This window comes from Myotis davidii, unplaced genomic scaffold, assembly GCF_000327345.1.
Source record: "Myotis davidii unplaced genomic scaffold, ASM32734v1 scaffold10, whole genome shotgun sequence".
NCBI classification, from domain to species: domain Eukaryota; kingdom Metazoa; phylum Chordata; class Mammalia; order Chiroptera; family Vespertilionidae; genus Myotis; species Myotis davidii.
Window position 1 is genome coordinate 971,632 of NW_006283544.1, and position 22,550 is coordinate 994,181.

Sequence of the window (22,550 nt, forward strand, 5' to 3'; positions counted from 1 at the left end):
GGTTTTGTTAGGTTCTATAATTGCAACATTGTTGCTTAGACTGGAGCTCAGAGCCCAGCTGCAGCAGGCAGGGAACGTTGGCTTCCTCCATCGCCAGGGCAACCAAGCCTCAAGTTCACTTCAGCTGCGTGGCTGCCGGCCGCCATCTTGGTTGGCAGTTAATTTGCATATCACCCTGATTAGCCAATGGGAAGCGTAGCGGAGGTATGGTTAATTACCATGTTTGTCTATTATTAGATAGGATTATTTTTGCTTTATTTTAACCAAACGTGTGTATTTCCAACTCTGGGTCAATTTGACTTTCTATATCTACAGTAAGCTTTGAGCATCCTCAGCATAAGAGAAATCTTCCTCTCTGCATAAGCAAAAATATACTGAAATTAAACCATAAATCTAAATGTTCATGTGTTCCTGAGTGTGGTAGGTCCTTCATGGGACATTGGAGGAGTATGAAGTGTGGTTGGCTTTTCTTCCTGGGCTTCCTGCCTTGACCTCCATGTTCAGCCTGGAAAAACCAATACCACCCTTGACATTCCTCTCTCCTCTGTCTCAACCACCAAGCTTCCTTTTCCTCGTCAGTCATCCGAGGCTGTTCATTCTTCCTATGAACTATCTCTCGGATATTTTTCCTTCTCTTTATTTCCACTGCCACTACCCTAGTTTAAGCCCTTACCACCCCTCCACTGGTTTATTGTGGTAGCCTATGAACTGATTGCTCTCCCTTCTGCATCAAATAAGTCATCTTCCAAATTAATTCTAGCGCTCTCTTTCTAAACACAAAACTTAAACACATTATGCTTTTGCTTAAGAAGCCCTTAGGACTCCCCATTGCTGCCTATTGTGTGATGCCTAAACACATTTTTTCCCTGTTTACCTCAAGCTTTCTTGAGGTGGGGGCCTTTCTGTCTTGCAGTTGCATGTGCACCCCTAACAACTAGCACATAGCAGGCATTAAAGAAGTATTTTTGAATGAATAAATAAGTTACTGTAGCATGTAAGAGTCTTTGCTATCTAACCCCAAGTTATCTGTCTAGTCTTATCTCTAGTTTCTTGTCTAATGACCATTCTGTTCCAGCCATACCAAATCCTTTTTTGGCTTTTAACATGCTTTCTGTTTTCCAGTCTCTGGCTTGCCCTATTATCTCACACTGTGCCTTATGGTTCATGAACATGGAGTGGATAGAATGAGATGATTTTGGCATAGCAGTGATCCTCACTGTATCTTTATGGAGAGATTTGGCCAACTCATAACCCCCAAGTGCATGCAACTCACTGGAATATGACAAAAATAATAATCTATTACAATTTGTATTAATTCTGAGCATGGAAAGTGTTATTCAGAAGCTCAGATCACATTTCTGAAATATTAATGTAAACTGTACATTGTTGTGGTAATTTAGCACTTTGCCAACGTAGGAAATAAAATGATATTTACTACCAGGAAAATATAAGTTACTGCATTGCACACATAGTTTTACCACTCTTTGGAGAGTCACAATTCCATGTTTCAGTGTGAGATATTTATGGAAGTGTTTTGTTCTTGATGCTGAAGACAGATATTTCATAATAATGTATATATGGATCATTGAAACCACTAAAGGGGATTTAAGTTGAGAGTCCCAGTGGATCTATAGTTGGCTCTTAGTTCTGCCAGTAAAATATGGTTATCAGTGTGATATCCACTCACCCATGCTGCAAAGCAATGAAAGATAAAAGGCTGGTCTAGAATGGCAAAGTCTGTATTTTAGATGTTCGTTTTGTAACATTTGAGGTGTTTGCCCCCTTCCAAGTTGACTTGCCAGTGTGAGGATATGTAAGCAAGGAAAATATGCTTTTACACTAATCTAAGTGGTAATAAATTAAATGTGTTATCCAAATGTATCTCTCCTGGGTATAAAGTTCCTATTTCATCCAAGTACATAAAACTACTGTGAAAATATTGAATGAGCCACCGAGGATATGAATAGCTTCAAAACACTGGGCAGCAAATGTGATTACCATAGATTTTTCTGGATCTTGAATCAGGATGGGACTGACCTTCTAAATTAATTATGAAATATTTAAAGATAGGAATGTATAATTTTATCAAGCCAAAGTAGTATGTTGAAAGCTTGATTTAAAGAGTGAAATAACTGTGAATTTAGGGACTTATTTGACCCTTCATTATTGTTCCCCTAATGCTGATTTTTAATTCTCACCAGTGACTAGAAGTTGCACATTTAGTTCAATGACTAAATAATCTCAGCCCTTAGAGGAAGAGAGAGAGAGAGAGAGAGAGAGAGAGAGAGAGAGAGAGAGAGAGAGAGGAGGAGGAGGAGGAAAGAGAGGAGACGGGTGTTTAGGAGCTCACTTGGGCTCAGACTCATTTGGTTTGTAACAGAGCTATACCATTTACTTATCTTGTGACCTTGGACAGTTTAATCTCCTGTGTCTCAGCTGACTCATCTTCAGAGAATATAGCATTGACCTCTTGGGTTGCTATAAGCACAGAGCCTGGTCCATAGTAAATATGCAAATAGAAGGTGTTATATTTATTACCAAGAACAATAAAAATGATTGTTGTTTTATGCTACTATGTGATTTGTTGCATAGCAATAGATAACGGAAACCACTGACTGAGTGTAATTCTAATCTATTGTTATGGTAGAGGTGACTCTAGAAAGGGGAGAGGTTGATTTCTCTAAGGAGGGTTGTTGTTTTTTTAAGCAAAACCCCAATTTCCTTGTATTCTGATACTTTAGCTTTTTCTATACTCAAGGATGACACTTTTAACCAGTTGGCACACTTGTTTTATAATCCTTTAAGAATCTTCTATGAAAATGCCTTAATCAACTTGGTGCAATGAATCGTGAATTGCTACTCATATGTCCCCTATATCACTGTTTAACATAATGTGGGTATGGATGGAGCCCATTCATGTTTCTCATCACCTGTAGCCAAACATGAAAATTTAAGATGGATAACTATTTAAGTAAACATGCCCCGTACCTCAAGAGATCAAAACACCAGTAGATAGATATTTTTGGCTTATAAAGGAAAGCTTTGTTGGAAATGACGTCTACTAAATATTGATTGACTGACTCTTTCTTACTCCACTTGTACAAACTAGATGGCCCATAATCAGGAGGAGGGATAGGAAAAGACCTGATTATGGGAGAAGGAGGGTAGATTGTAGTGGTTAACCTGGAAAGTCACTCCTATTCAGTGTTTTTATGAGATATGATCATTGAGCATCAATCTCTTTCCTTCTTGCATATTCCATTCATAATATTTTATTTGGTAAGATTAGTGACCTTTGTATTTATACAGCTTTTGACTAGGAGAGCGATATCAGCTGGACAATTGTTTTGGCAAATCTAATTTACCAATAGGAATATCCAGGGTGCTATTCTCATTCAGTTCACATGTATTGGTCAACAGCCAACTCATAAATCTGATGACAGTTTTTGCTTTAATTGATAAAATTTGTTCATACAAAATAACTTAGGTGTATACACATGTGTATATACATGTGTGTATGAATATATGCATATATACATAAATTGTATAGGCTTGTATAATATCAAAATGTTTGCTGCAACATTAATATACAAAGAGGACCATGTTACTACAATTGATGACTGTGTAATTTTATTTACCTCTTGGGCATCAATTGAGCTATTCATTCTACAGCAAATGTCCTTTGATTAATATCATGGCAGGATATGTTTGACAATAATTTCAAATTATTAGATTTTATTACATATTTAAAGTCTACAATTAACTGAGATTGTATGTATCTGATTTTAGCTTAAAGAGATAAATATATTGATATTTTTTCCAAGGACTATATCCTTTATGCTGCATAATTACCATGCACTATATAAAAACTATATACCTTTTTGGATGGTCTAGAACCGTGGTTGGCAAACCACGGCTCTTTGGCCCCTTGAGCGTAACTCTTCCACAAAATAACACTTGCGGGTGCACACGTACAGTGTGATTGAAACTTCGTGGCCCATGTGCAGCAGTCGGTATTTTGTGGAAGAGCCGATATTTTGTGGAAGAGCCACGCTCAAGGGCCCAAAGAGCCACATGTGGCTCGCGAGCCGCGGTTTGCCGAGCCGCAGTTTGCCGACCACTGGTCTAGAATATGTTGTGATGCTCAGTGCTTATGTTTATGCTAAACAGGGTTAGAGTCATGAATGTAGAGATTAATATGTTTCATATATATTTGGAATGTAACTCAGGCATATATACAGATTGAATCTTCTCTAGTTGAAAGAGTTTAATAGTTAAGGATTGGTTCCTTAGTGGTGAGCATTGTTATGTATGGTGTTTATGGGTGTGGCTGTGCATGATCTGAAAAATCATGGAAAGGGAAATATTTCCAGGGGAAACTTAATTTCTTAAACATTTTTTGAAAATGTGTTTTATTTTTTCACTTTTACATGAAACTAAAATGTATATCCTGTCTTTGCACATGTAGAATTATTCAAGAACAACAATAAAAACTATCATGAAAATACAGTGATATTTAAATGTGCTCAGTGGAACATGAACCTAGTCAGGTTTTCATGATTTAACAGTTCTAACCTCAAAGACTCTGGTTAGCTTGCATTTTTTAGACTGATGAGTTTATCCCAGCTAGTGAGGAAAATGGTTAAAGTGTACCAGCTGCAAATTGGTACAAAGCACTAAAAGGGACATTAGCTTCTAATCAGATTCTAACAGTTCATTAAACCTGCCTTTCTAGGATGCTCTTTGTCTTTTCCCCTCCTTTGCAAAGCATCATCCCTTTTCCCCTGGATAGGATCTCCTTCCGGGTAGGAAGGAATGTCAACTCATCCTTCATTGTCTACCCACCAAACAGCCTAGCAGTGGTCGGCACACTCATTAGTCAACAAAGCCAAATATCAACAATACAACGATTGAAATTTCTTTTGAGAGCCAAATTTTTTAAACTTAAACTGTAGGTAGGTACATTGTTATTAACTTAATTAGGGTGCTCCTAAGGCTTAGGACAAGTAACACGCACGGGGCCAAAGAGCCGCATGTGGCTCCAGAGCCGAAGTTTGCCGACCATGGGCTAGGGGATGCTTTGCTACTGTAGATTCCTGGCTGCTGAGCAAGGCAGGGGGAGTTGAGGGCTGGTCTTTGCTGGAAGGCTTTCCTGAGACTGGATGGTGGCAAGCCAGGCTGGCTGCTTCCAACCACAGAAGCAAGTGACACACTAGAATGTGAGATCCATGCCTGATATTTAAACAACTCACCAGCCTCCATTAATGGATTTTAAGCTAGGAACAAATTAACTGAGCTTGCCAGTAATACCAAAGTTCCTTCTGCTCTAAGCTATCTATTAGGATGTAAAATCCCTAAAAATATGGACCAGTTAAAAGCAAAGATTAAAAAACAGTATTCTGCCTATTTTAATAATACTGTACATTTCTAAGAAAAGAACATAGCGGCCATTTATTTTCTTTTTATTAGTTAATAGACTAGGTACTGTGGAATTTTTTTAAAATGTTCTTCAGTTAACTCTAGGATAAATTTGCTTTTCCTTCTTGTTGATTTTTCATAGCAAATATTTGGGATAAGAGATCCCATACATTTTATTTCTTAGAATATTTTCCTTAAACAAAAAGAGGAGTCAAGAAATAGGAGAAATAATTAGAGTTCACTATACTGTGCTCTATTGGTATTATTTGGTGATAAAAACATTTAATTTTTTGATTTATTGAAGTGGATGGTGTTCTTATTAACTACATGATATAAAAGCAACTACTATTGAAAGACTAAAAATCTAAGGTTTAGAAATGCTATTAACCTTTATTACCAGGTTGGAAAAATATTTATAAACAGTTTATAAATATTTATAAACTTTTTCTTTTAATAACACCATTTTAGTGTCATATGATTACATTTTATAATTGAGCAAAGGGATCATTCTAAAAACTCAAATTTAGGCATTTCACTTTTTTAGTTTAGTCAGTATACAAGGGTAAAGCTGGCATTCTAAACATGTTTTAAAACATGAGCTTGATTTTGGCCTTAAGCAAGTACTGATATGAGGCTTTCTGACTACCTTCATAGGTTATTGACTTCAGAAAATTCCCAAAGCAGTGAAAATGACTAGAAAATAACCTTGATTTAATCTTTTTATAAATAGAGTTTGAAATTCTATTGAGTACAATAGAAATAAGGTTTCCCTTTCAAGAGGTGGCTAATTGAGCCTAACATATAGTGTAACGAAAACCAGATTATTCTTTAGTTATGACTTCAGATTAAACATGCACTCTTATCCAAGACTTATTATGTTAGTTGTTTTTAAAGATGTTTGGGGTTGTTGATATGTTAAAATTTTCATTTGATAAGAATTGCTATAATACCCAAATTCAATGTGTCTAGAACTATATTATTTTGTTTTTAATAATCTGAGACAATAATTTGAGACTATATAAACTATTTTTATCTATTTTCTCTTCTATGGATTTTTGTATGCAGTACAAGCTCCAGAAGTAATGAAGAAAGAATCTTGCCTTCTATTTCCTTCACTTTTGCAAAAGTGTGATGAATTGCCCCAGCTCACTATAAATTAATGTAAGGTTTCCTTACGCCGGTTTATTATAGTCTGACCTCCAACCTTGAGGTCAGAGAATCAGACTGATTAATTCAACTTCTTGGTCATTATTTCAAAGGAAAGTTCAGAATGAGCAGATAATTGGTTGTGCTGATATTCTCATTTAATTATGCTTCATTGTTAAAAAATTAGGTTAACGGTACTAAATGTACTACAATGAAGGCGGGCTCTAACAGATGTCCTCTTTTGAATGCGTTAAAGCTGAATTTCCCTCTCTCTCTCTTTTTGATTCTCAGAATATCAACACCTCTGAAAACAGAATGTTAATGCTTGATGGGATGCCGGCAGTCAGAGTCAAAACAGAGCTTTTGGAATCTGAACAAGGGGTAAGCAGAAGTTCCTGACATCACCACCACCTCTGCTCTTTAGAACAGTGGCAGTCATTTCCAGAGCATCCTGAGGTTGGCAGGATTTTTCTTGTGTCTAAGCTTTATTCTCTTGCATAAAATCACCTGAGACTATCCTTGATTCTCACCCATTTGCAACCTCAAATATTACTAATCTGGAAAAGATACTTCCTGAAATTACAAAGTTTTAGTGACCTTCTAAGAACCATATGGCTTTATTTAAATTGGTGAGTGTTTTGAAAAGCTAATAAAAATCCAAAGCGAAGAGGAAGTATTAAAAAATAGAAAGGGAATATAATCTCAGTGTCAAAATAGCTTGGTTCTTTCTTGTTAGGAAATTACAGCGTGGGGGTATGGGACTGTTACTGTTTGCTGGGTGGACTTCCCTTTTGACATTTGTATTTATCCTGTTTCATGCCATGAGAAGAGAGGACAGTGGATAAAATTGAGATCACTGAGTTTGAAAAGAGCACAAAAGCAAAAGAAAGCTTATTTAGCAGTGTATAGCCAAATTGATGAATTAATTTATGGCTACTAAAAATATAAAGGTTTAAGAGCACAGCTAGATTTCCTAAAAAGGATGTTGGAGACTTTAAAATTGTTAACATTTATATCTTCACCATTTAAAATTACAATAAGGGCGGTGTGATCACTTGCAGCGCCACTGACCACGTTTTGTATGTAAGCGAACGAGCATTTCTCCTGTATCTGAGTGCGCGCTACCCTCCTATCTTATGAAACCACCACCGCTGTGGCAGTACAGATGCCTGAAAAAACAACAACACATAAATCCTTAATCTTATTAGTGTATCACTTATTCAAAAAATCAAAACTAAACATTTGCATTTTTTAAACAATCCAAATAGAATTTTAATATGAATAAAATCTCACTGTTATAAAAATCAGCATGTATAAGTTCATCTGGGATCACATTCAAGAGGTTGGAACACTTTCGTACCAAAAGGATTTCTAATGAGGACATCTGAAGGCATGGATCTGGAATCCAGATTCTGGATGGTAGCACTTACAGGATTTCTCCAGGATCTTCCTCATTCCTGAGCAATATGTGGCAGGGTGCGTGACATCTCTACAAACTCCCCTTCTTCGGTGTAAGCCTGTGTCTGAAACACACCACTGCTATGGAGAGGACATCATTTCACCTTTATGTTTGGTGTTGATTGTCATAGCTCTGAAATGAACTCTGCGGACTATGTTAACCCCAAATACAACTCCACAGTTCTGTGCATGACATTATGTGATGGATCATATAGTTCAACTTAGGCAGTAGATTATCATGGCAGCCAAGAGAACGTAGCAGTTATTAATATTACTAGAGGCCCGGTGCATGAAATTCGTGCATGGGAAGGGTATCCCTCAGCCCAGCCTGCACCGTCTCCCAATCTGGGACATCCCTCTTACAATCTGGGACTACTAGCTCCTGACCCAGGGGTGGGAAAACTTTTTGACTCGAGGGCCACAGTGGGTTCCCAGTTGCCTGATTGCACCCCTAACTACTTGCTCCCATGTGCCAGCCTGATCGCCCGTAACTGCCTCTGCCTCGGCTCCCGCCACCATGGCTTTGTCATGAAGGAAGCCGACGTCTGGAAGATGTCCAATCGACCTGGTCTAATTAGCATATTACCCTTTTATTAGTATAGATTTGTTCAGTATAGGTGAACCTTCAGAGCAAGCTATGTTTTTACCTGGGTTTTCTTTCCTGACTCATCAAATTAAACTCTATAGCCTCCAAACTAAGTAGTTCTTACCTTTTTTGTTTAACCTAACCACAGGAAGATTTGTTTTATATTTGGAGTTGAGGTTTTGTTTTGTTTTTTAATCTAAATGCATTAGCTTCAGCTTAATGGAATATGTTTCTGCAAAACCCATATTTAAGTTTACCTAGTGATATTGACCGTGACATCTTGTTCAGAGAAGATAGTCTTTTTACCACTGCAGATAAAAAAGTGAAAATGGTATATTTCACAATGTTTTTCTGTTTGTTTTGAGGTTTTTTTAAAAGAGGAAGGTGAAGCTATTTTCTTTTCAATTATCTTTCAAGCCTTTCATTCTATCAAGGGAAAGGCTCCACTTTTTTCTTTTCTTTTTTTTTAAAGAGAGAGAAAGGGAGAGTAACAGAGAGTTAGAAACATCAGTGAGAGAGAAATATGGATTAGCTGCCTCCTGCCCGCCCCCTACTTGAGATCCTGGCTGCAACATGGGCATGTTGCTCAGGAATTGAACCAGTGATCTTTCAGTGCATGGGACAACACTCAACCAACTGAGCCACACCAGCCAGGGCCACAATGTTGTTTTTGTATTTCATAATACCTGTATTCTTCAACTGAATACTAGTAAATCCATTCAGGTCACACATGTTGGTAGAAGGCAAAAAAAAAATCACAGAAAATACTACCTGGGCCACTAGTGAAAGCCAGGATAGTATATTAGTGTCACCAGTCCTGGGATTCTTTCATGATATCTAAATACTACTCTCCCTAAAGTTTTAGTTTTCAGTGGTAAAGAAAGGTTTGTATGAAACATTTAGGTACACAAAAAACAATAGCCAATATTCCAAGAGTTTTTATAGTGTGAGTAAGACCCTCATGCCACATTTATAAGAAGTATTTTTCTGTCCTCAAAGAAGGAAGAGAAAAATTGTAGGTTCATAGGTTGTACTTAATGCTTGTTTATTAAAATCAAATTTCCTCCTTGTGAATGGAGCTGATATTTCTATTTTAACCCTAATTTAGATTCTATATTTTAGGGGGAAGTAGAGGCTTGATTTTATTCTTTTTTTAAAAAATATATTTTATTGATTTTTTACAGAGAGGAAGGGAGAGAGATAGAGAGTTAGAAACATCGATGAGATAGAGACATCGATCAGCTGCCTCCTGCACATCTCCCACTGGGGATGTGCCCGCAACCCAGGTACATGCTCTTGACCGGAATCGAACCCGGGACCATTGAGTCCGCAGGCCGACGCTCTATCCACTGAGCCAAACCGGTTTCGGCGATTTTATACTTTTTCTTAAATTGTTGTGTACTTTTAAAAAATGTATAACAGATATTTCATTCTGTTTTACATTAAAGCTTCAGGAAAAGCAGCCAGCAGTGTTTAACAAAAGGTATTAAGACATACTTACAGAATTCAGTAATTCATACTTAGTCATTTATAATACTTTAAATCAACTCTTCTGGAGGTTGGAGATAAAATCTGGAATTTTAGTAGAAGTTCATTTTGGTCACTTTACTAGAGTTTTCCATTGTTGATAAAGGGATGGATAACATACTATATAATTTCAGATTCTCTGAACTATTTTTAGATAAGGAGTGCTAGACTTCTGAAGTTTTTTTTTATTTCAGTCTCACAGGACTCCTTCCTCATTTACTGTTAAGGCTGGTTGAAATTTGCTTCTTCATAAGAAAATGTAAACAGTGGTGTGATTAATCACATCTGCGATTATCATTTTGGCAAAAGATGAGACATGTTAATTACAATGAACAACAAGTTGTAGAAATGCATCTGTGGGTCACAACAATGCATGAGAAAGCCTGAAGTTGGTATATTGGCTGGATTCTGAAATGATTCCGGGAAACCTAGTTTTGGGACTCTGTTTATAGGACATGGGCATTAACCTCCAGTCTTTTGGGGAAGAAAAGTTATTCTGCTTGTCAGGCGACAAGCAGCATTGTAGAGATTTGTGCCTTTACATGGACCTCATGTTTCCATGTACCATGAAGTCATGTTTGTTCTCTCCTTCATGCTATAAATAGTCCCGTAGGTCTCCTGTTGTCAGCTGGTCTCTACGTGTCCCCCGCTCCTCCAGGACCTTGTGTGCATGTTTTAGAGCTTAGAGAAAGCCTGAAATGGGCCTAGGTTAGCCACTCTGCTTGTGTATGTGGTCATGTTTCTTCAATCAGGTTGTAAGCGCTGAAAGGGCAAGAACTATTTCTTATATTTTTTCTGGTAGTTCCTGGCAGATGGTCAGTGCTCAGTAGATACTTGTGTTATTCAACTTTTCCAGGCATTACAACTGGCATGATGAAAACTATGGAAGCAGTCAAAACTAGTGGTGAACCTGCTCCTACTAACTACTAGGCTTATTGTGAACATAAAAATAAAAACAAGAAATATTTGAAATACACATTCTTATTGGTGGCACGGTCTTCATCTTGCACCCATGGGACCTGGATAGATGATATGCTGGCATATTGAGCCCAGTTCTGTGTCCTGTCCTTCTGTTTGACATTCTGATTCTTGCATCCTTAGTTGTGTGATATCTAAGGAGAACATTGCAGTCTCCTGAAATGCGACTTCAGTTTTCCTCAGGCTTGTTGGTAATACAGTCAGTATGTGCTGTTAAGCCATCCGTGGGAAGGGCGTGCACTCGGTGATACACTTCAGGGCCACAGCAAGGAGTGTCAGAATGACTCTGTGACCTTGGTGCTTGTGTCCTGCTGTTACAAGAACTTCCCGAGTGCTGTCAGCCCTTGGATGTTCTGACATGCTATTAAGAAAGGACTGAGGCAGGTGGAAGAGTCCTGGAACTATTACACACAGAGCAAAGGCAGTGTGCAGAGAAAGGGCACTGCCCTGTGACTTGAAACGTGATTCTATCCTGGCCCTGCAGTTTACAGGCTTGAATGACTTTGGGAAGTTACTTCCTATTTCCAGGCCTCCAGGTCCTTCTGTGTGCAGGGAGAGGAGGCCTTCCCAGGTTCAGTCTGGCATTCTCTGATTCTGGTGCGAGGAAGGATGTCTAATTATGGGTTTAACGATTCTGCTGCAATGAAGCTACCTGTGTGTGGAAGTGGAAATGCATAGACTCTAAAGTGAGACGGGCCTGAGCTCCGATGCCTGGTCAGCAGAGTGCTAGCGGGGCGGTCACAGTGGGGCTTTGTCTGCTTATTCTCCTCGCCTGTGAACTGCCCAGCCTCCCAAAAGCCTCTGCATATGACGGTGCTGAGTAAATGTCCTCTTTTCGAAGAAAAACAGGAATAGAAAGGGCTCCGTTGCTTCCGTTTCCATTGCTGCAGTTTTCATAAGGCATTTAGTAAAGATTTTAGCATCTGTGCTAGTCCATAATTAAAAACTAGACTTAAGGAAAATCTCAAGTTAGAGTTATGTCTTATTTGAATTTTTATTTAAGTATATCTGGAGATATGCTTTACATTCTGATTAGATTTAAGTTGTGAAAGACAAAATACTGAAGCCAGAAATCGATTATTAAATGGACATAAACATGACTTAAGATTTTGGTGTGAAAATGGCATTTGGCCACAAATTTTTAAAAAGGAGTTTTGAGTTCATACCCTTTAAGCATGCTTATTGATATGTTTACAGAAGAAAAGGTTAAATGTCTGGGACTTGCTGCAGAATAAATGGAGGGAAGAATGGATGGGGACAGAAACAAGACTGGTCATGATTTCACCATTATCAAAGCTGGGTGATGGGTACAAGGCGACTCGTTTAAGTGTTTTGCCTAATATTTTGTATAAGTTTGAAATTCATTCTGTAACATGTTTAAAAAAAGAGAAGAGCTCTCTGGCCTTAGCTCCCGCGCTAGAGAGAAACATGTATCGTTTCCGATCACAGCTCTTCACCGGGATTTCTGCAGCCACCAGCGCCCGCTCTCACCCACCCCGCTCCTCGCCTCTGTTAGCTGAAGCCTCTCCGCTCAGCCTGAGCTCCAAGTCTGCGCGGGCACCGGGCTCCCACGATGCCGAAGAAGAAGAAGCGGAACACTGCCCACCGCGGCGGCGGCGGTGGCGGCTCAGGGGCAGCTGCAGCCACGGAGACCACGGCAGGTGGCCAGCATCGAAATATTCAACCTTTCAGTGACGAGGATGCATCGATCGAAACCATGAGCCACTGCAGTGGTTACAGCGATCCTTCCAGCTTTGCTGAAGACGGACCAGAAGTTCTGGATGAAGAAGGGGCGCAAGAAGACTGGGAGTACAAGCTGAAGGGCTTCATGGACCTGACCCTGGATAAGAGCGCCGAGACCAGGCAGGCGGCCCTCGAGGGCCTGCGGAGCGCCCTGGCTTGCAAGCTGCTCTCCGAGTTCCTCCTGGAAAGAAGGATGACTCTGACCGACAGCATGGAGCGCTGCCTGAAGAAAGGGAAGAGCGACGAGCAGCGCGCAGCCGCAGCCCTGGCGTCTGTCCTCTGTGTTCAGCTGGGCCCCGGGATCGGAAGTGAAGAGGTTCTGAAGACCCTGGGACCGATCCTGAAGAAAATCATTTGCGACGGAACAGCTAGCATCCAGGCGCGGCAAACATGTGCCACGTGCTTTGGCATTTGCTGTTTCGTGGCCACGGAGGACATCACTGAGCTGTACGCGGCCCTGGACTGCCTGGAGGGCCTCTCCTCCAAGGCCGGCCTCAAGGAGAAGGACGCCCTGGTCCTCGGCAGCGGCCCCAGCAGCGGGCTCCCCGGCAGCGCGCTCCTGGCCTGGGAGCTGCTGCTCACCCTCTGCCCCGCCAGCGAGCTGAGGAAGCGGCTGGAGACGCATTTCCATAAGCTCCCGAGCCTCCTGTCTTCGCGGCAAACATGTGCCACGTGCTTTGGCATTTGCTGTTTCGTGGCCACGGAGGACATCACTGAGCTGTACGCGGCCCTGGACTGCCTGGAGGGCCAGCTCCCGAGCCTCCTGTCTTCGGACGGACGACGTGAACTTGAGGATCGCGGCCGGGGAGACGCTGGCGCTGCTGTTGGAACTGGCCCGGGGCATGGAGAGCAACTTCCTTTACGAGGACATGGAGTCCCTGACCGAGCTGCTGAGGGCCCTGGCGACTGACGGCAGTAAGCACCGGGCCAAAGGGGACGAGCGGAAGCAGCGGTCGGTGTTCAGGGACGTGGTGCGGGCCGTGGAGGATCGGGATTTTCCGACGGAAACGGTGAAGTTTGGTCCTGAGCGCATGCACATCTACTGCTGGGTCAAGAAGCACCCCTACGACACGTTCAGGGAGGTCCTGGGCTCCGCCTGCAGTACCACCTCCGGCGAACGAATCTCTTCGCCCGTGTTCGAACTGGGGCCGCCGGTGATGCTCGCTGCTGCAACACCGAAAACGATGAAGATCTCCCGCTTCGAAAGGCGTTTATGTAATTCCGCAGCCTTCAAAGCCCGAACAAAAGCTCGGAGCAAATGTCGCGACAAGAGAGCAGATGTGGGCGAGTTCTTCTAGATTCACACGCGAAGGCGACTTCCTGGTCCCCAGTTCCTTCTTTTGTAATTTCTCATGTATTTAAACTCTGTAGACAGTTTTTATCGTGGGTCACCCTAGATAGCTTTTGTAGCAGGGGTTCGATTACTTATAATTTAATGTATAGATTGCAACTGTGAGTTCTGATTATGGACTTTTCTCTGTAACTATCAGTAAACCATGAAGAAGGTGAAAAAAAAAGTATCTGTTTTTAAAAAAATCATAGTTGCAGAGTTGTCATGGGGAGACATGAAAGAAACCTTCCTCAGTCACCCTCACTGTTTTCCAAGGCCCAAGGAATCTGCCATAGGTGGGAGCCAACCTGAGCCCCCCCACCGACCAGAGCAGGGCAGGAGCAGACGCAGGTATACCTACTGTGCTCCTGTGATCCTTGGGCCTTGGGCCTGTGGATGGAGAGTGGTGGCAGTAGTGGGACAGGGAAGGAGGGAGAGAAGGGAGGTGGGAGGGAAAGGGGAGCGATAGAGATAGAGATAGAGATAGAGATAGAGATAGAGATAGAGAGATTGGTTGTTTTGCAGATTTTAAGTGCTCCCAACAGTCAGTAATTATGTGGTAAAGGACCCTTCTGTGTTCATTCAGGGAGAGAGCCCATTGTCTCTGCCACAGCCACATAGCTGGGAAGGGTAGAGGTATGGTAGTAAACTGGTATAGGTTCACTTGTATTCTTCATGGCTTACTAGCAGAAAATACCGGTCCTAGTAAGACCAGAGGTCCCTCTGAGCTCCCTAACTTTAGCGCAGCGGTTCTCAACCTGTGGGTTGCGACCCCTTTGGGGGTCGATCAACCCTTTCACCAGGGTCACCTTAGACCATCGGAAAACACATATAATTGCATATTGTTTTTGTGATTAATCACTATGCTTTAATTATGTTCAATGTGTAACAGTGAAATTGGGGGTCACCACAACATAAGGAACTGTATTAAAGGGTTGCGGCATTAGGAAGGTTGAGAACCACTGTTTTAGTGGTAGGATCTTTTCCCCTGAGGCAGCTTAGAATAACTTCTGTAGGACATTCCTAACAAGGTGATGAGGCCATTTCTATATTACAAAGAACTGACTGGCACCTTTAAGCCAACTCTATTGTAACTTCCTTAAGAGCAGAGCCTGTTCTTTATGTTTCTCCTTTTTCCTCATCATCCCAGTGCGAGGAGTTCATAGATAGGGAGGGCTCAATAAATAGCAATTGACTCAGATGCCGTTTATTGTGACAGCCAGTGTCACATTGTAGAAATGAGAGGATTTTGAGATAGGTGTTATTTTGGAAAAGACCCCAATCTTTAGACTTTATTAAAAAATAGAGATAGGTTTTGTTGACGAAACTAGACATGTGCTATAAAATGCTTGTTTAAGGCACTGGCATGAAAATTCAGGAGCTTCAGAGGAAAAAGCCCAATAACACACCTAACTTTTTCTGTTCCTCAGTAAGCCATTATGTTTAATTTAGCAAAGATTTAATATGCATCTGTGTGTAAAAGCTTGGTATGAGAGAGTTCCATTAATGATTTTATCAGAGAAGAAGAAACGACATTATAAAAATGCCACTTGCATTACCCTTTAACAGAACCTCATTATTACCCCCCCTACTGAGGAGGAGCCAACATAGCTAGTAAATTGGTAGAATTATCTTATGTGTATGAATTTGCTTATCATTTAATATTATCTGATGGCCCACTGCTGGAGATCTTTTGATCTGTGGTGAAATGTTTGCTTGTCACTACCTGGCTTCAAAGAACAACATATGCAGAATCTGTGTTATCACTAATATGAGAAAACCATTTTTTTAAAGAAAGAAAAAAATCTGTACTTACAAAACCCATATTTTAGGGAAGAGATGGCCTCTACAACAGAAGCAGAGTTGAACTGATTTTAATAATGTCAGAATGGCCAATAAATGTATTAATAGAATGAATTGAAAATCAATGAGCTGTGATAGTAATTACAGATAGTACCCAAGGGAAATATAGCAGACAGACAAATCCTTTCCCTCGGGGCCTGCCCTGGGCAAAGCGCTGAAGTCGATAATTCTGTCCTCCTTCTTTCCCATTAGTAATGCACTTTCTTCTTCAACTTCATTCTCCTCCTCCCACTATTCAGACACCTGACCCTCTGTGCTGTAATGGTTTAAGGTGCCAACAGATGAGCAGTCCTAACTGCAGTCTCATTAATTGAGAATATAAAATGCTATTCTTTCCAAGAGAAAATGCAAAAATTTGCATTTTCACAGGGTCAATGCTTTTTAAAAAGGAACACTTCTTAAAGAAATTTTATATGCCGAGTAATTTGGGAATTTTGATTTGGGGAAAATTAACCTTTCCAGGATTTCAGCTTATGCAGGATCATGTTCTCCTTCATTTACTAGGCTTGGCAGTAGAATAAAAAAAAAAAGAAAGAAAAATCTGGACCGTGAGGCATGTATTTTCTCATTTTCTCTCTATCAAGATGTATTTTCCTGTGCTGATATTTGCATAGTGACTCACAGTTTATAAAGTACCTCACAAAAGTATCATATTTAACCCCTGGAGGACTTTTGCTTCTGACCAAAAGGGATTAGCTGCTGTGGGAATTGACCAACCATCATATACAACTAGAAAACCAGGCAAAATATATGGAATGGTTTTTTTGTTTGTTTGTTTGTGGTTTTTGTTGTTGTTGTTTTTACATAGCACTTAACAGGCAGTATGGCCTGTGATCCTTAGGAATAGGGCACCAAAGAAGGTGAATGCTGTGATTGCTTCAGGCTACTGCTTGAAGGCAGAGCAGGGAGGGAGAAGTGAGACAGGGCTAACAGTCACACTGAGTGCAGTAGCAGGGATTCGAATTTGGAGAGGTCAAGGCGACTCATTTTTAGTTTACAAGAGGGCTCTGGAAATTGTTAAGTGGTCCCCTTAAGGGTTTGGCGGTGTAATGATCTGCCTGTGTGTGTAGGAAAGCAAAGAAAGAAGAAAGAATCCAATAGGCTGAACAATTCTTAGAGCTCACATAAAGTTCACACAAACCATGATGGAGAAACCTCGTCTTACCTGGGGCATTTGGTGGAGCTCTCAGAAAGTCAGAGGTTAGTAATGGGGCTGACTTAGTCCCATAATAGTTTGGTCTTGCCCTTGCCATGATAAGCCTGCAAAGCAAGCCTGAAAGGATCGAACTGATCTGAAAATTATATAACTGTTCCAGAACAAAATCCAGCACTCTAACAGAAGACCATGAGATCTAGCCCTCAGTAATGTAAAAGTCACAATGTCGGCTAATTGATCAAAATTGATCAGATTGATTAGACAGAAAAAACAAACAAACAAACAAAATGAATAGAGACTTAGTGCCTTATATCTCCAGTTGTCTAATACATGTAGAGTTGGACGCTTAGGAATATTGGGAGGAGTCGGAAAACTTTTGAATAAATCATGGCTGGACATTATCCAAAGGTGACAAAAATGATCAATCCACAAATCCATGATGTTTAAGGAGCCCCAAGCAGAAGAAACCATATTAAGCACATAATACTGACATTGCTAGAAACAAGTACTGAAAAGTGGACTTAAAAGCAGCCTGGGGAGAAGGGGGGATATATCTGACATGGTGAGGAACAAAAATCAGACTTGGTATCAGACACAATTCAGGACAGAACTTCCTTAGGTAGGAGAAAAAGGACACTAGATAAAAATTTGCATCTTCCCAGGAAATGAAGAGCACTCAGAATGGTCAATAATCTGGAAACATATAAAAACATTTTTTAAAACTGCTCAAAGCAAACATAATAACTTGTATTATGGAACTTATAACATATATTGAATGAAATGAGCAACAACAGAAGCAGAGACAGGAGAATGGATGAAGGATACTATTGTATATGCAAAGTGGTATGGTATTAATTGAAGATAGACTGTGTTAAGTTAAAGGTGCAGATTATAAAACCTAGAGCAACCACACACAGAAATTACACAACCAGATATAGTTAATAAACTAATGGAAGATGAAATGGAAAAATTTTAAAAAAATACTCAATTTTACCTAAAGGAAGGAAGGAAAAATGAACATAGATAGGAGAAATAGAAAACATAGCAAGATGGCACATTTAAACACAATATGTTGATAATTATGTGAAATGCAAATGGTTTAAGCACTTTAATTAAAAGTCGGATTGTCAGACTGAAAATAAAAGCAAGACCAAACTCTATGCTATAAGCATCTCCCATTAAATAGAACGATACAGATAGGTTAAAAGCGAACAGATAGAATTAAGAGTAGTCAAAATCATGAAACTAAAAATAGAATGGTAGTTGTTAGGGGTTGAGTGGAGGGGGAAATGGGAAGTTCTTTGATGGATATAGAGTTTCAGTTTTGCAAGATGAAAAAGTTCTAGAAACTATGAATATAGTCAACACTACTGAACTATGCATGTAAAATGGTTAAGAGGGTAAATTTTATGATTATGTGTTCATCAGGGCCAATCTGTGGAGTGACCAGCAGGGTGATCAGGGGCCCCCACTCGCACCTGCCTTGGCCTGGCGCCTCCCGCTCGCTGGCCCTGTCCCCCACCACCGGTCGCCTCCCTCTAGGGGATGACCTGCATGGCGATCAAGGGCCCCTGCTCACACCTACCTTGGCTGGCCTGGTGCTGCCTGCTCGCTGGCCCTGCCCCGCCACCGCCACCGCCACCGCTGAGAACGGGGCCTGCAGGCTGGGGATAGCTCCTGCATTGAGCGTCTGCCCCCTGGTGGTCAGTGTGCATCATAGCAACAGGTTGTTCTACCAGTTGTTCTCCTCTTCGGTCGATTTGCATATTAGGGTTTATATAGATACTCCAATAAATGCAAATTTACCGGCAGAGGTTCAGAAGTCATTGCCCACATTAGCCTGCAGTGATAGCTCTTAAAATCTCTCCTTTATCTTGATTGCATAGGATTAAAAAATATTTTACCACATAAGGTATGTTTGTTTAATATAAAATGATGCTTTCAATTATTTAAAATTGGTAAAAATGTGTAATATTCTTTGGTTGTTACACAGACAAAAATTTATTTTACTGTGTGTCTATCAATTTCAGAAATCAACAAGTTGAGCAGAGTTGACAATCACATATTAGATTTACCTTCTAGAAAACTTCTCTGTAATAGTATTTTGAAAATGCAGAATTTCATAAATATGTAACAACATAATGATGCCAACAATGGGTGTGTTTTTTTTTTTTTATTGCTTTACAAGTTATGTCAGAGTTATCACTGAGAAATATGTATGCTTTGTTACCAAAGCACATTCAACCTGGTGGCAAGTTTGATCAATTTAATGTCTTTCTGAGTGGTTGTTCCTGTGGCCTGTGGAAAAAATGAAGCTGTTTCTGATCCACTGGTCAGTCTTTTTTCTTATCTTAAGGAAATATTGTCAGGAGATTTTTTTAAGTAAAGAAATATGCACTTCTCATTAATTGTAAATGAACTCTGATGTTCAGATGACTCAGTACCCATGATCAGTTCTGTTTCCAACTCCCGAACTTTAATTTCATTGCCATGTTCTTGTCATAACTAACTATATCTCTTTTGATAAAGTAATGAAGATGGTGATTGCGATCATTCAGTCTTAAAGCTCCTGCTGCCAAATAAGACAATCTTATTCTTTAAAAGTAAGGTAAAGAGTCTACTTTTCTAAGGTTTTTTTTGGTAACTTTAGCTGTAATCTTTTTAAATTTTCAATTTGAAAGAAAGTAATACAACTGTGGGTTTAAAATCTCCAAACTCCTTTGGCTTAGTCAGTTATAACAAGGTAGTAGAACAAGTCTCCTGGGTCTCTTCAAGGTTTGTTTCATAGAAAGATGGATATTCAGACCATTTAAAAATGATCACCAATATATTTTTATTTACTAAAAGTAGCAAAGTATTTTCTTGATCAATGCTGTGGCTACTAGCACATTTTAAGGAGAGTTTGGATATTTTTTTCAAGCCCATATGTATGACCCCCTTATCTATATATTTTTCCCCTGTCAATATTGTACTCAATAAATCTTATGAATCTTGCCCTGGCCAGATAGCTTAGTTGGTTAGGATATCATTTCCATATGCCAAAGTTGTGGGTTCAATCCCTGGTCAGGGCACATAAAGAATCAACCCATGGCCCAGCCAGTGTGGCTCAGTGCTTGAATGTCAGTCCATGATCCAGGAGGTCACAGTTTGATTCCCCATTAGAGCATATGCCAGGGTTGTGGGTTTGCTACCCACTGTGGGGTGTGTAGGAGACAGCTGATCGATGATTTTCTCTCATCATTGATGTTTCTCTGTCTCCCTCTCCCTTCTTCTCTGAAATCAATAAAAATTAAAAAAAAAATTAATCAACAAATAATGCAGAAATAAGTGGAATGGCAATTGATGTTTCTCTTGGTCCTTCTCTCTTTCTCTCTCCTTCTTCCCCTGTCTCTAAAAATCAATTTAAAAATCAAACAACTTACAAATCTTGCTGAAAATTTCTTTAGTCTCTTTTAGTCAACTATTTTGTAAAGGGAAATGATTTTTATAAACATCATCATTCTTGATATGATAAATAAATTTCAAAAGTATAGCAAAACCCTTAATGTCTATTGTTTTACTAAGTCATAAAATAAAGAGAATATTGCCTCTTCCTATTCACATTGCACGACTATATAGTGCCATTTGCTCTCGTCATCCTCCCACCAAATTTTATTTGCCACTATAGCTTCTGATTTCTACATTGACGTTCTCTAAATACATACAAGCACAGATTGTGCTTTTATCCTCTTAGAATTACTATCCTTGGGGTATATTCACATTTTTATGCAGTGTTTTTGAACTATAGAAATATTCCTGAAAAGGCTGTGCAATGTTTTCCTATATTTAAGTTCAGGTATAGTAAAGGTAATGAATTCAGCTAGAAGAAATTATATACATAATGCTTAGTATAGTACAGTGTATTAAATAATGAATAGAAAGCACCTGCTCTTTTAATTGTTATTGTTAATTTGAATTTTCCATTTTTTGTGATATAGTATGTATATGTAAATTATAATAACATGTTCATTTATTTACATAGATCTTGAAAAAGCATTTAAGATGAATGATGCTCCAAGATTATGCTATTCCATTATCAATTTAAAAATGCTGCTGTCAATCTCTTAACACAATAGAAATAATATATCTTGATTCTATGTTATTATGTACCTGTTTTTCCCATAATTCACATTTTAAAATGTGCTGTTAGATCTACATTCTTGTACTTTACTTAGAAATGCTGAATTTCATCATATACAACTAACTTTCCTTAAATGTAAAGAACTAGACACAAACAAACATTTTATTTCACATTTTTATTATCATAAAGATAAAGTTATATTCCCACCATTGAAATTTTTCATTTTCTTGGAAAATTATCTTTTATAAAAAGTATGAAAAAACTACAAGAGGCAAAATAATATATGATACAAAATATGGCCTGTATCCTAAATTAATATCTTTTGCTTGTTCTTATAGGAAAAATGATGCATATTGTTATGCTATAACATTTGAAATAGTGTGTGTGTGGGGGGGGAAGTCACTAAGTAATCGATATTTCTAGATTTTGAATTACATAAATTATCATCTTTATGCTTGAAAATGCCTTAGTATTATAAGAGACCTATGACCTTTGATAGAAAGAGCACACTGTTTTGAAATGAAGTGAAGTTGTACCTACATGATCGGACCCTACTTTATGTAGCTGATATTATTCACCCAAACTTCTCAGCAATCTGTTAGTCTGTATGTGAAGTGGCCTCTGTGATTGCCTGGCATCTTTGATCATATTGACTCCTCGTTAGCTTCCCATATTGTAATTCCAGTCCCCTGTAAAATATACATATATTAGCGATCATGCTGGTGTTGTTTCAACCTAATACTCTCTCTTCCTGTTGTTTATGTAGATCATGGTTATCCTCCAAGTCCCAGGACAAAAACCACTCATCTATAAAGTATTCTCAAAGCGTTCTCATTGATCATTCTCTTCTCTGCACTTTTATTGAATCTATATATAATCACTACCCACCTAATTTAACACTTACTTGACCTCAAATTGCATTATGTGTATTAACTCTCAGCTTGATTTCAAACACATTTACTTGTTAATTTTGTCTCAAAAGAGTAATTTATGGTACAGATTGTTAGGGATCAAGATAGGCAATATCCTGACTTATAGGAAGGAGCTTCACAGTTTGTTTGGAAGATGATCCTGATATTAAAATTAAATTTCCCAATGAGAGTAGTCATGGAGTGTACCATTTATAAACACTTCTATGTGCTCGGTTTTTTATATTATCTCATCTAACACTCCTGGTAATCCCATAGTGACCATCTCTACCTCACCAATGAGAACAGTTATAATT

At 39.3% G+C, this 22,550-nt stretch overlaps 2 protein-coding genes across 4 annotated transcripts in view; both read left to right on the plus strand.

The window, feature by feature from the left end:
- Nucleotides 1-22,550, plus strand: part of KLF12 (Kruppel-like factor 12) — a 450,697-nt gene that overhangs the window by 207,199 nt on the left and 220,948 nt on the right. For all 3 annotated transcript variants that reach the window (XR_001514057.1, XM_015564759.1, XM_015564762.1), the window contains exon 4: nucleotides 6,856-6,945. Coding sequence is in view for 2 of the 3 variants with exons in the window: in XM_015564759.1 (XP_015420245.1) it covers nucleotides 6,856-6,945 (90 nt within the window). In the remaining variant the exon portion in view is untranslated. The remainder of the gene's footprint in view (nucleotides 1-6,855; nucleotides 6,946-22,550) is intronic.
- LOC102768854 (interferon-related developmental regulator 1) lies at nucleotides 12,686-14,373 on the plus strand. The gene is made up of 2 exons (XM_015564771.1): nucleotides 12,686-13,521; nucleotides 13,616-14,373. The coding sequence occupies exons 1-2, from the start codon at nucleotides 12,687-12,689 to the stop codon at nucleotides 14,152-14,154; spliced, it is 1,374 nt and encodes a 457-aa protein (XP_015420257.1). The 5' UTR covers nucleotide 12,686; the 3' UTR covers nucleotides 14,155-14,373.

Excerpts from the sequence above, each read along its gene's own strand:
- LOC102768854 (XM_015564771.1), top strand. The coding sequence starts at position 12,687 with ATGCCGAAGAAGAAGAAGCGGAACACTGCCCACCGCGGCGGCGGCGGT. Across the intron at positions 13,522-13,615 it reads CCTGTCTTCGCGGCAAACAT|CCTCCTGTCTTCGGACGGAC; the intron begins GTGCCACGTGCT and ends CCAGCTCCCGAG.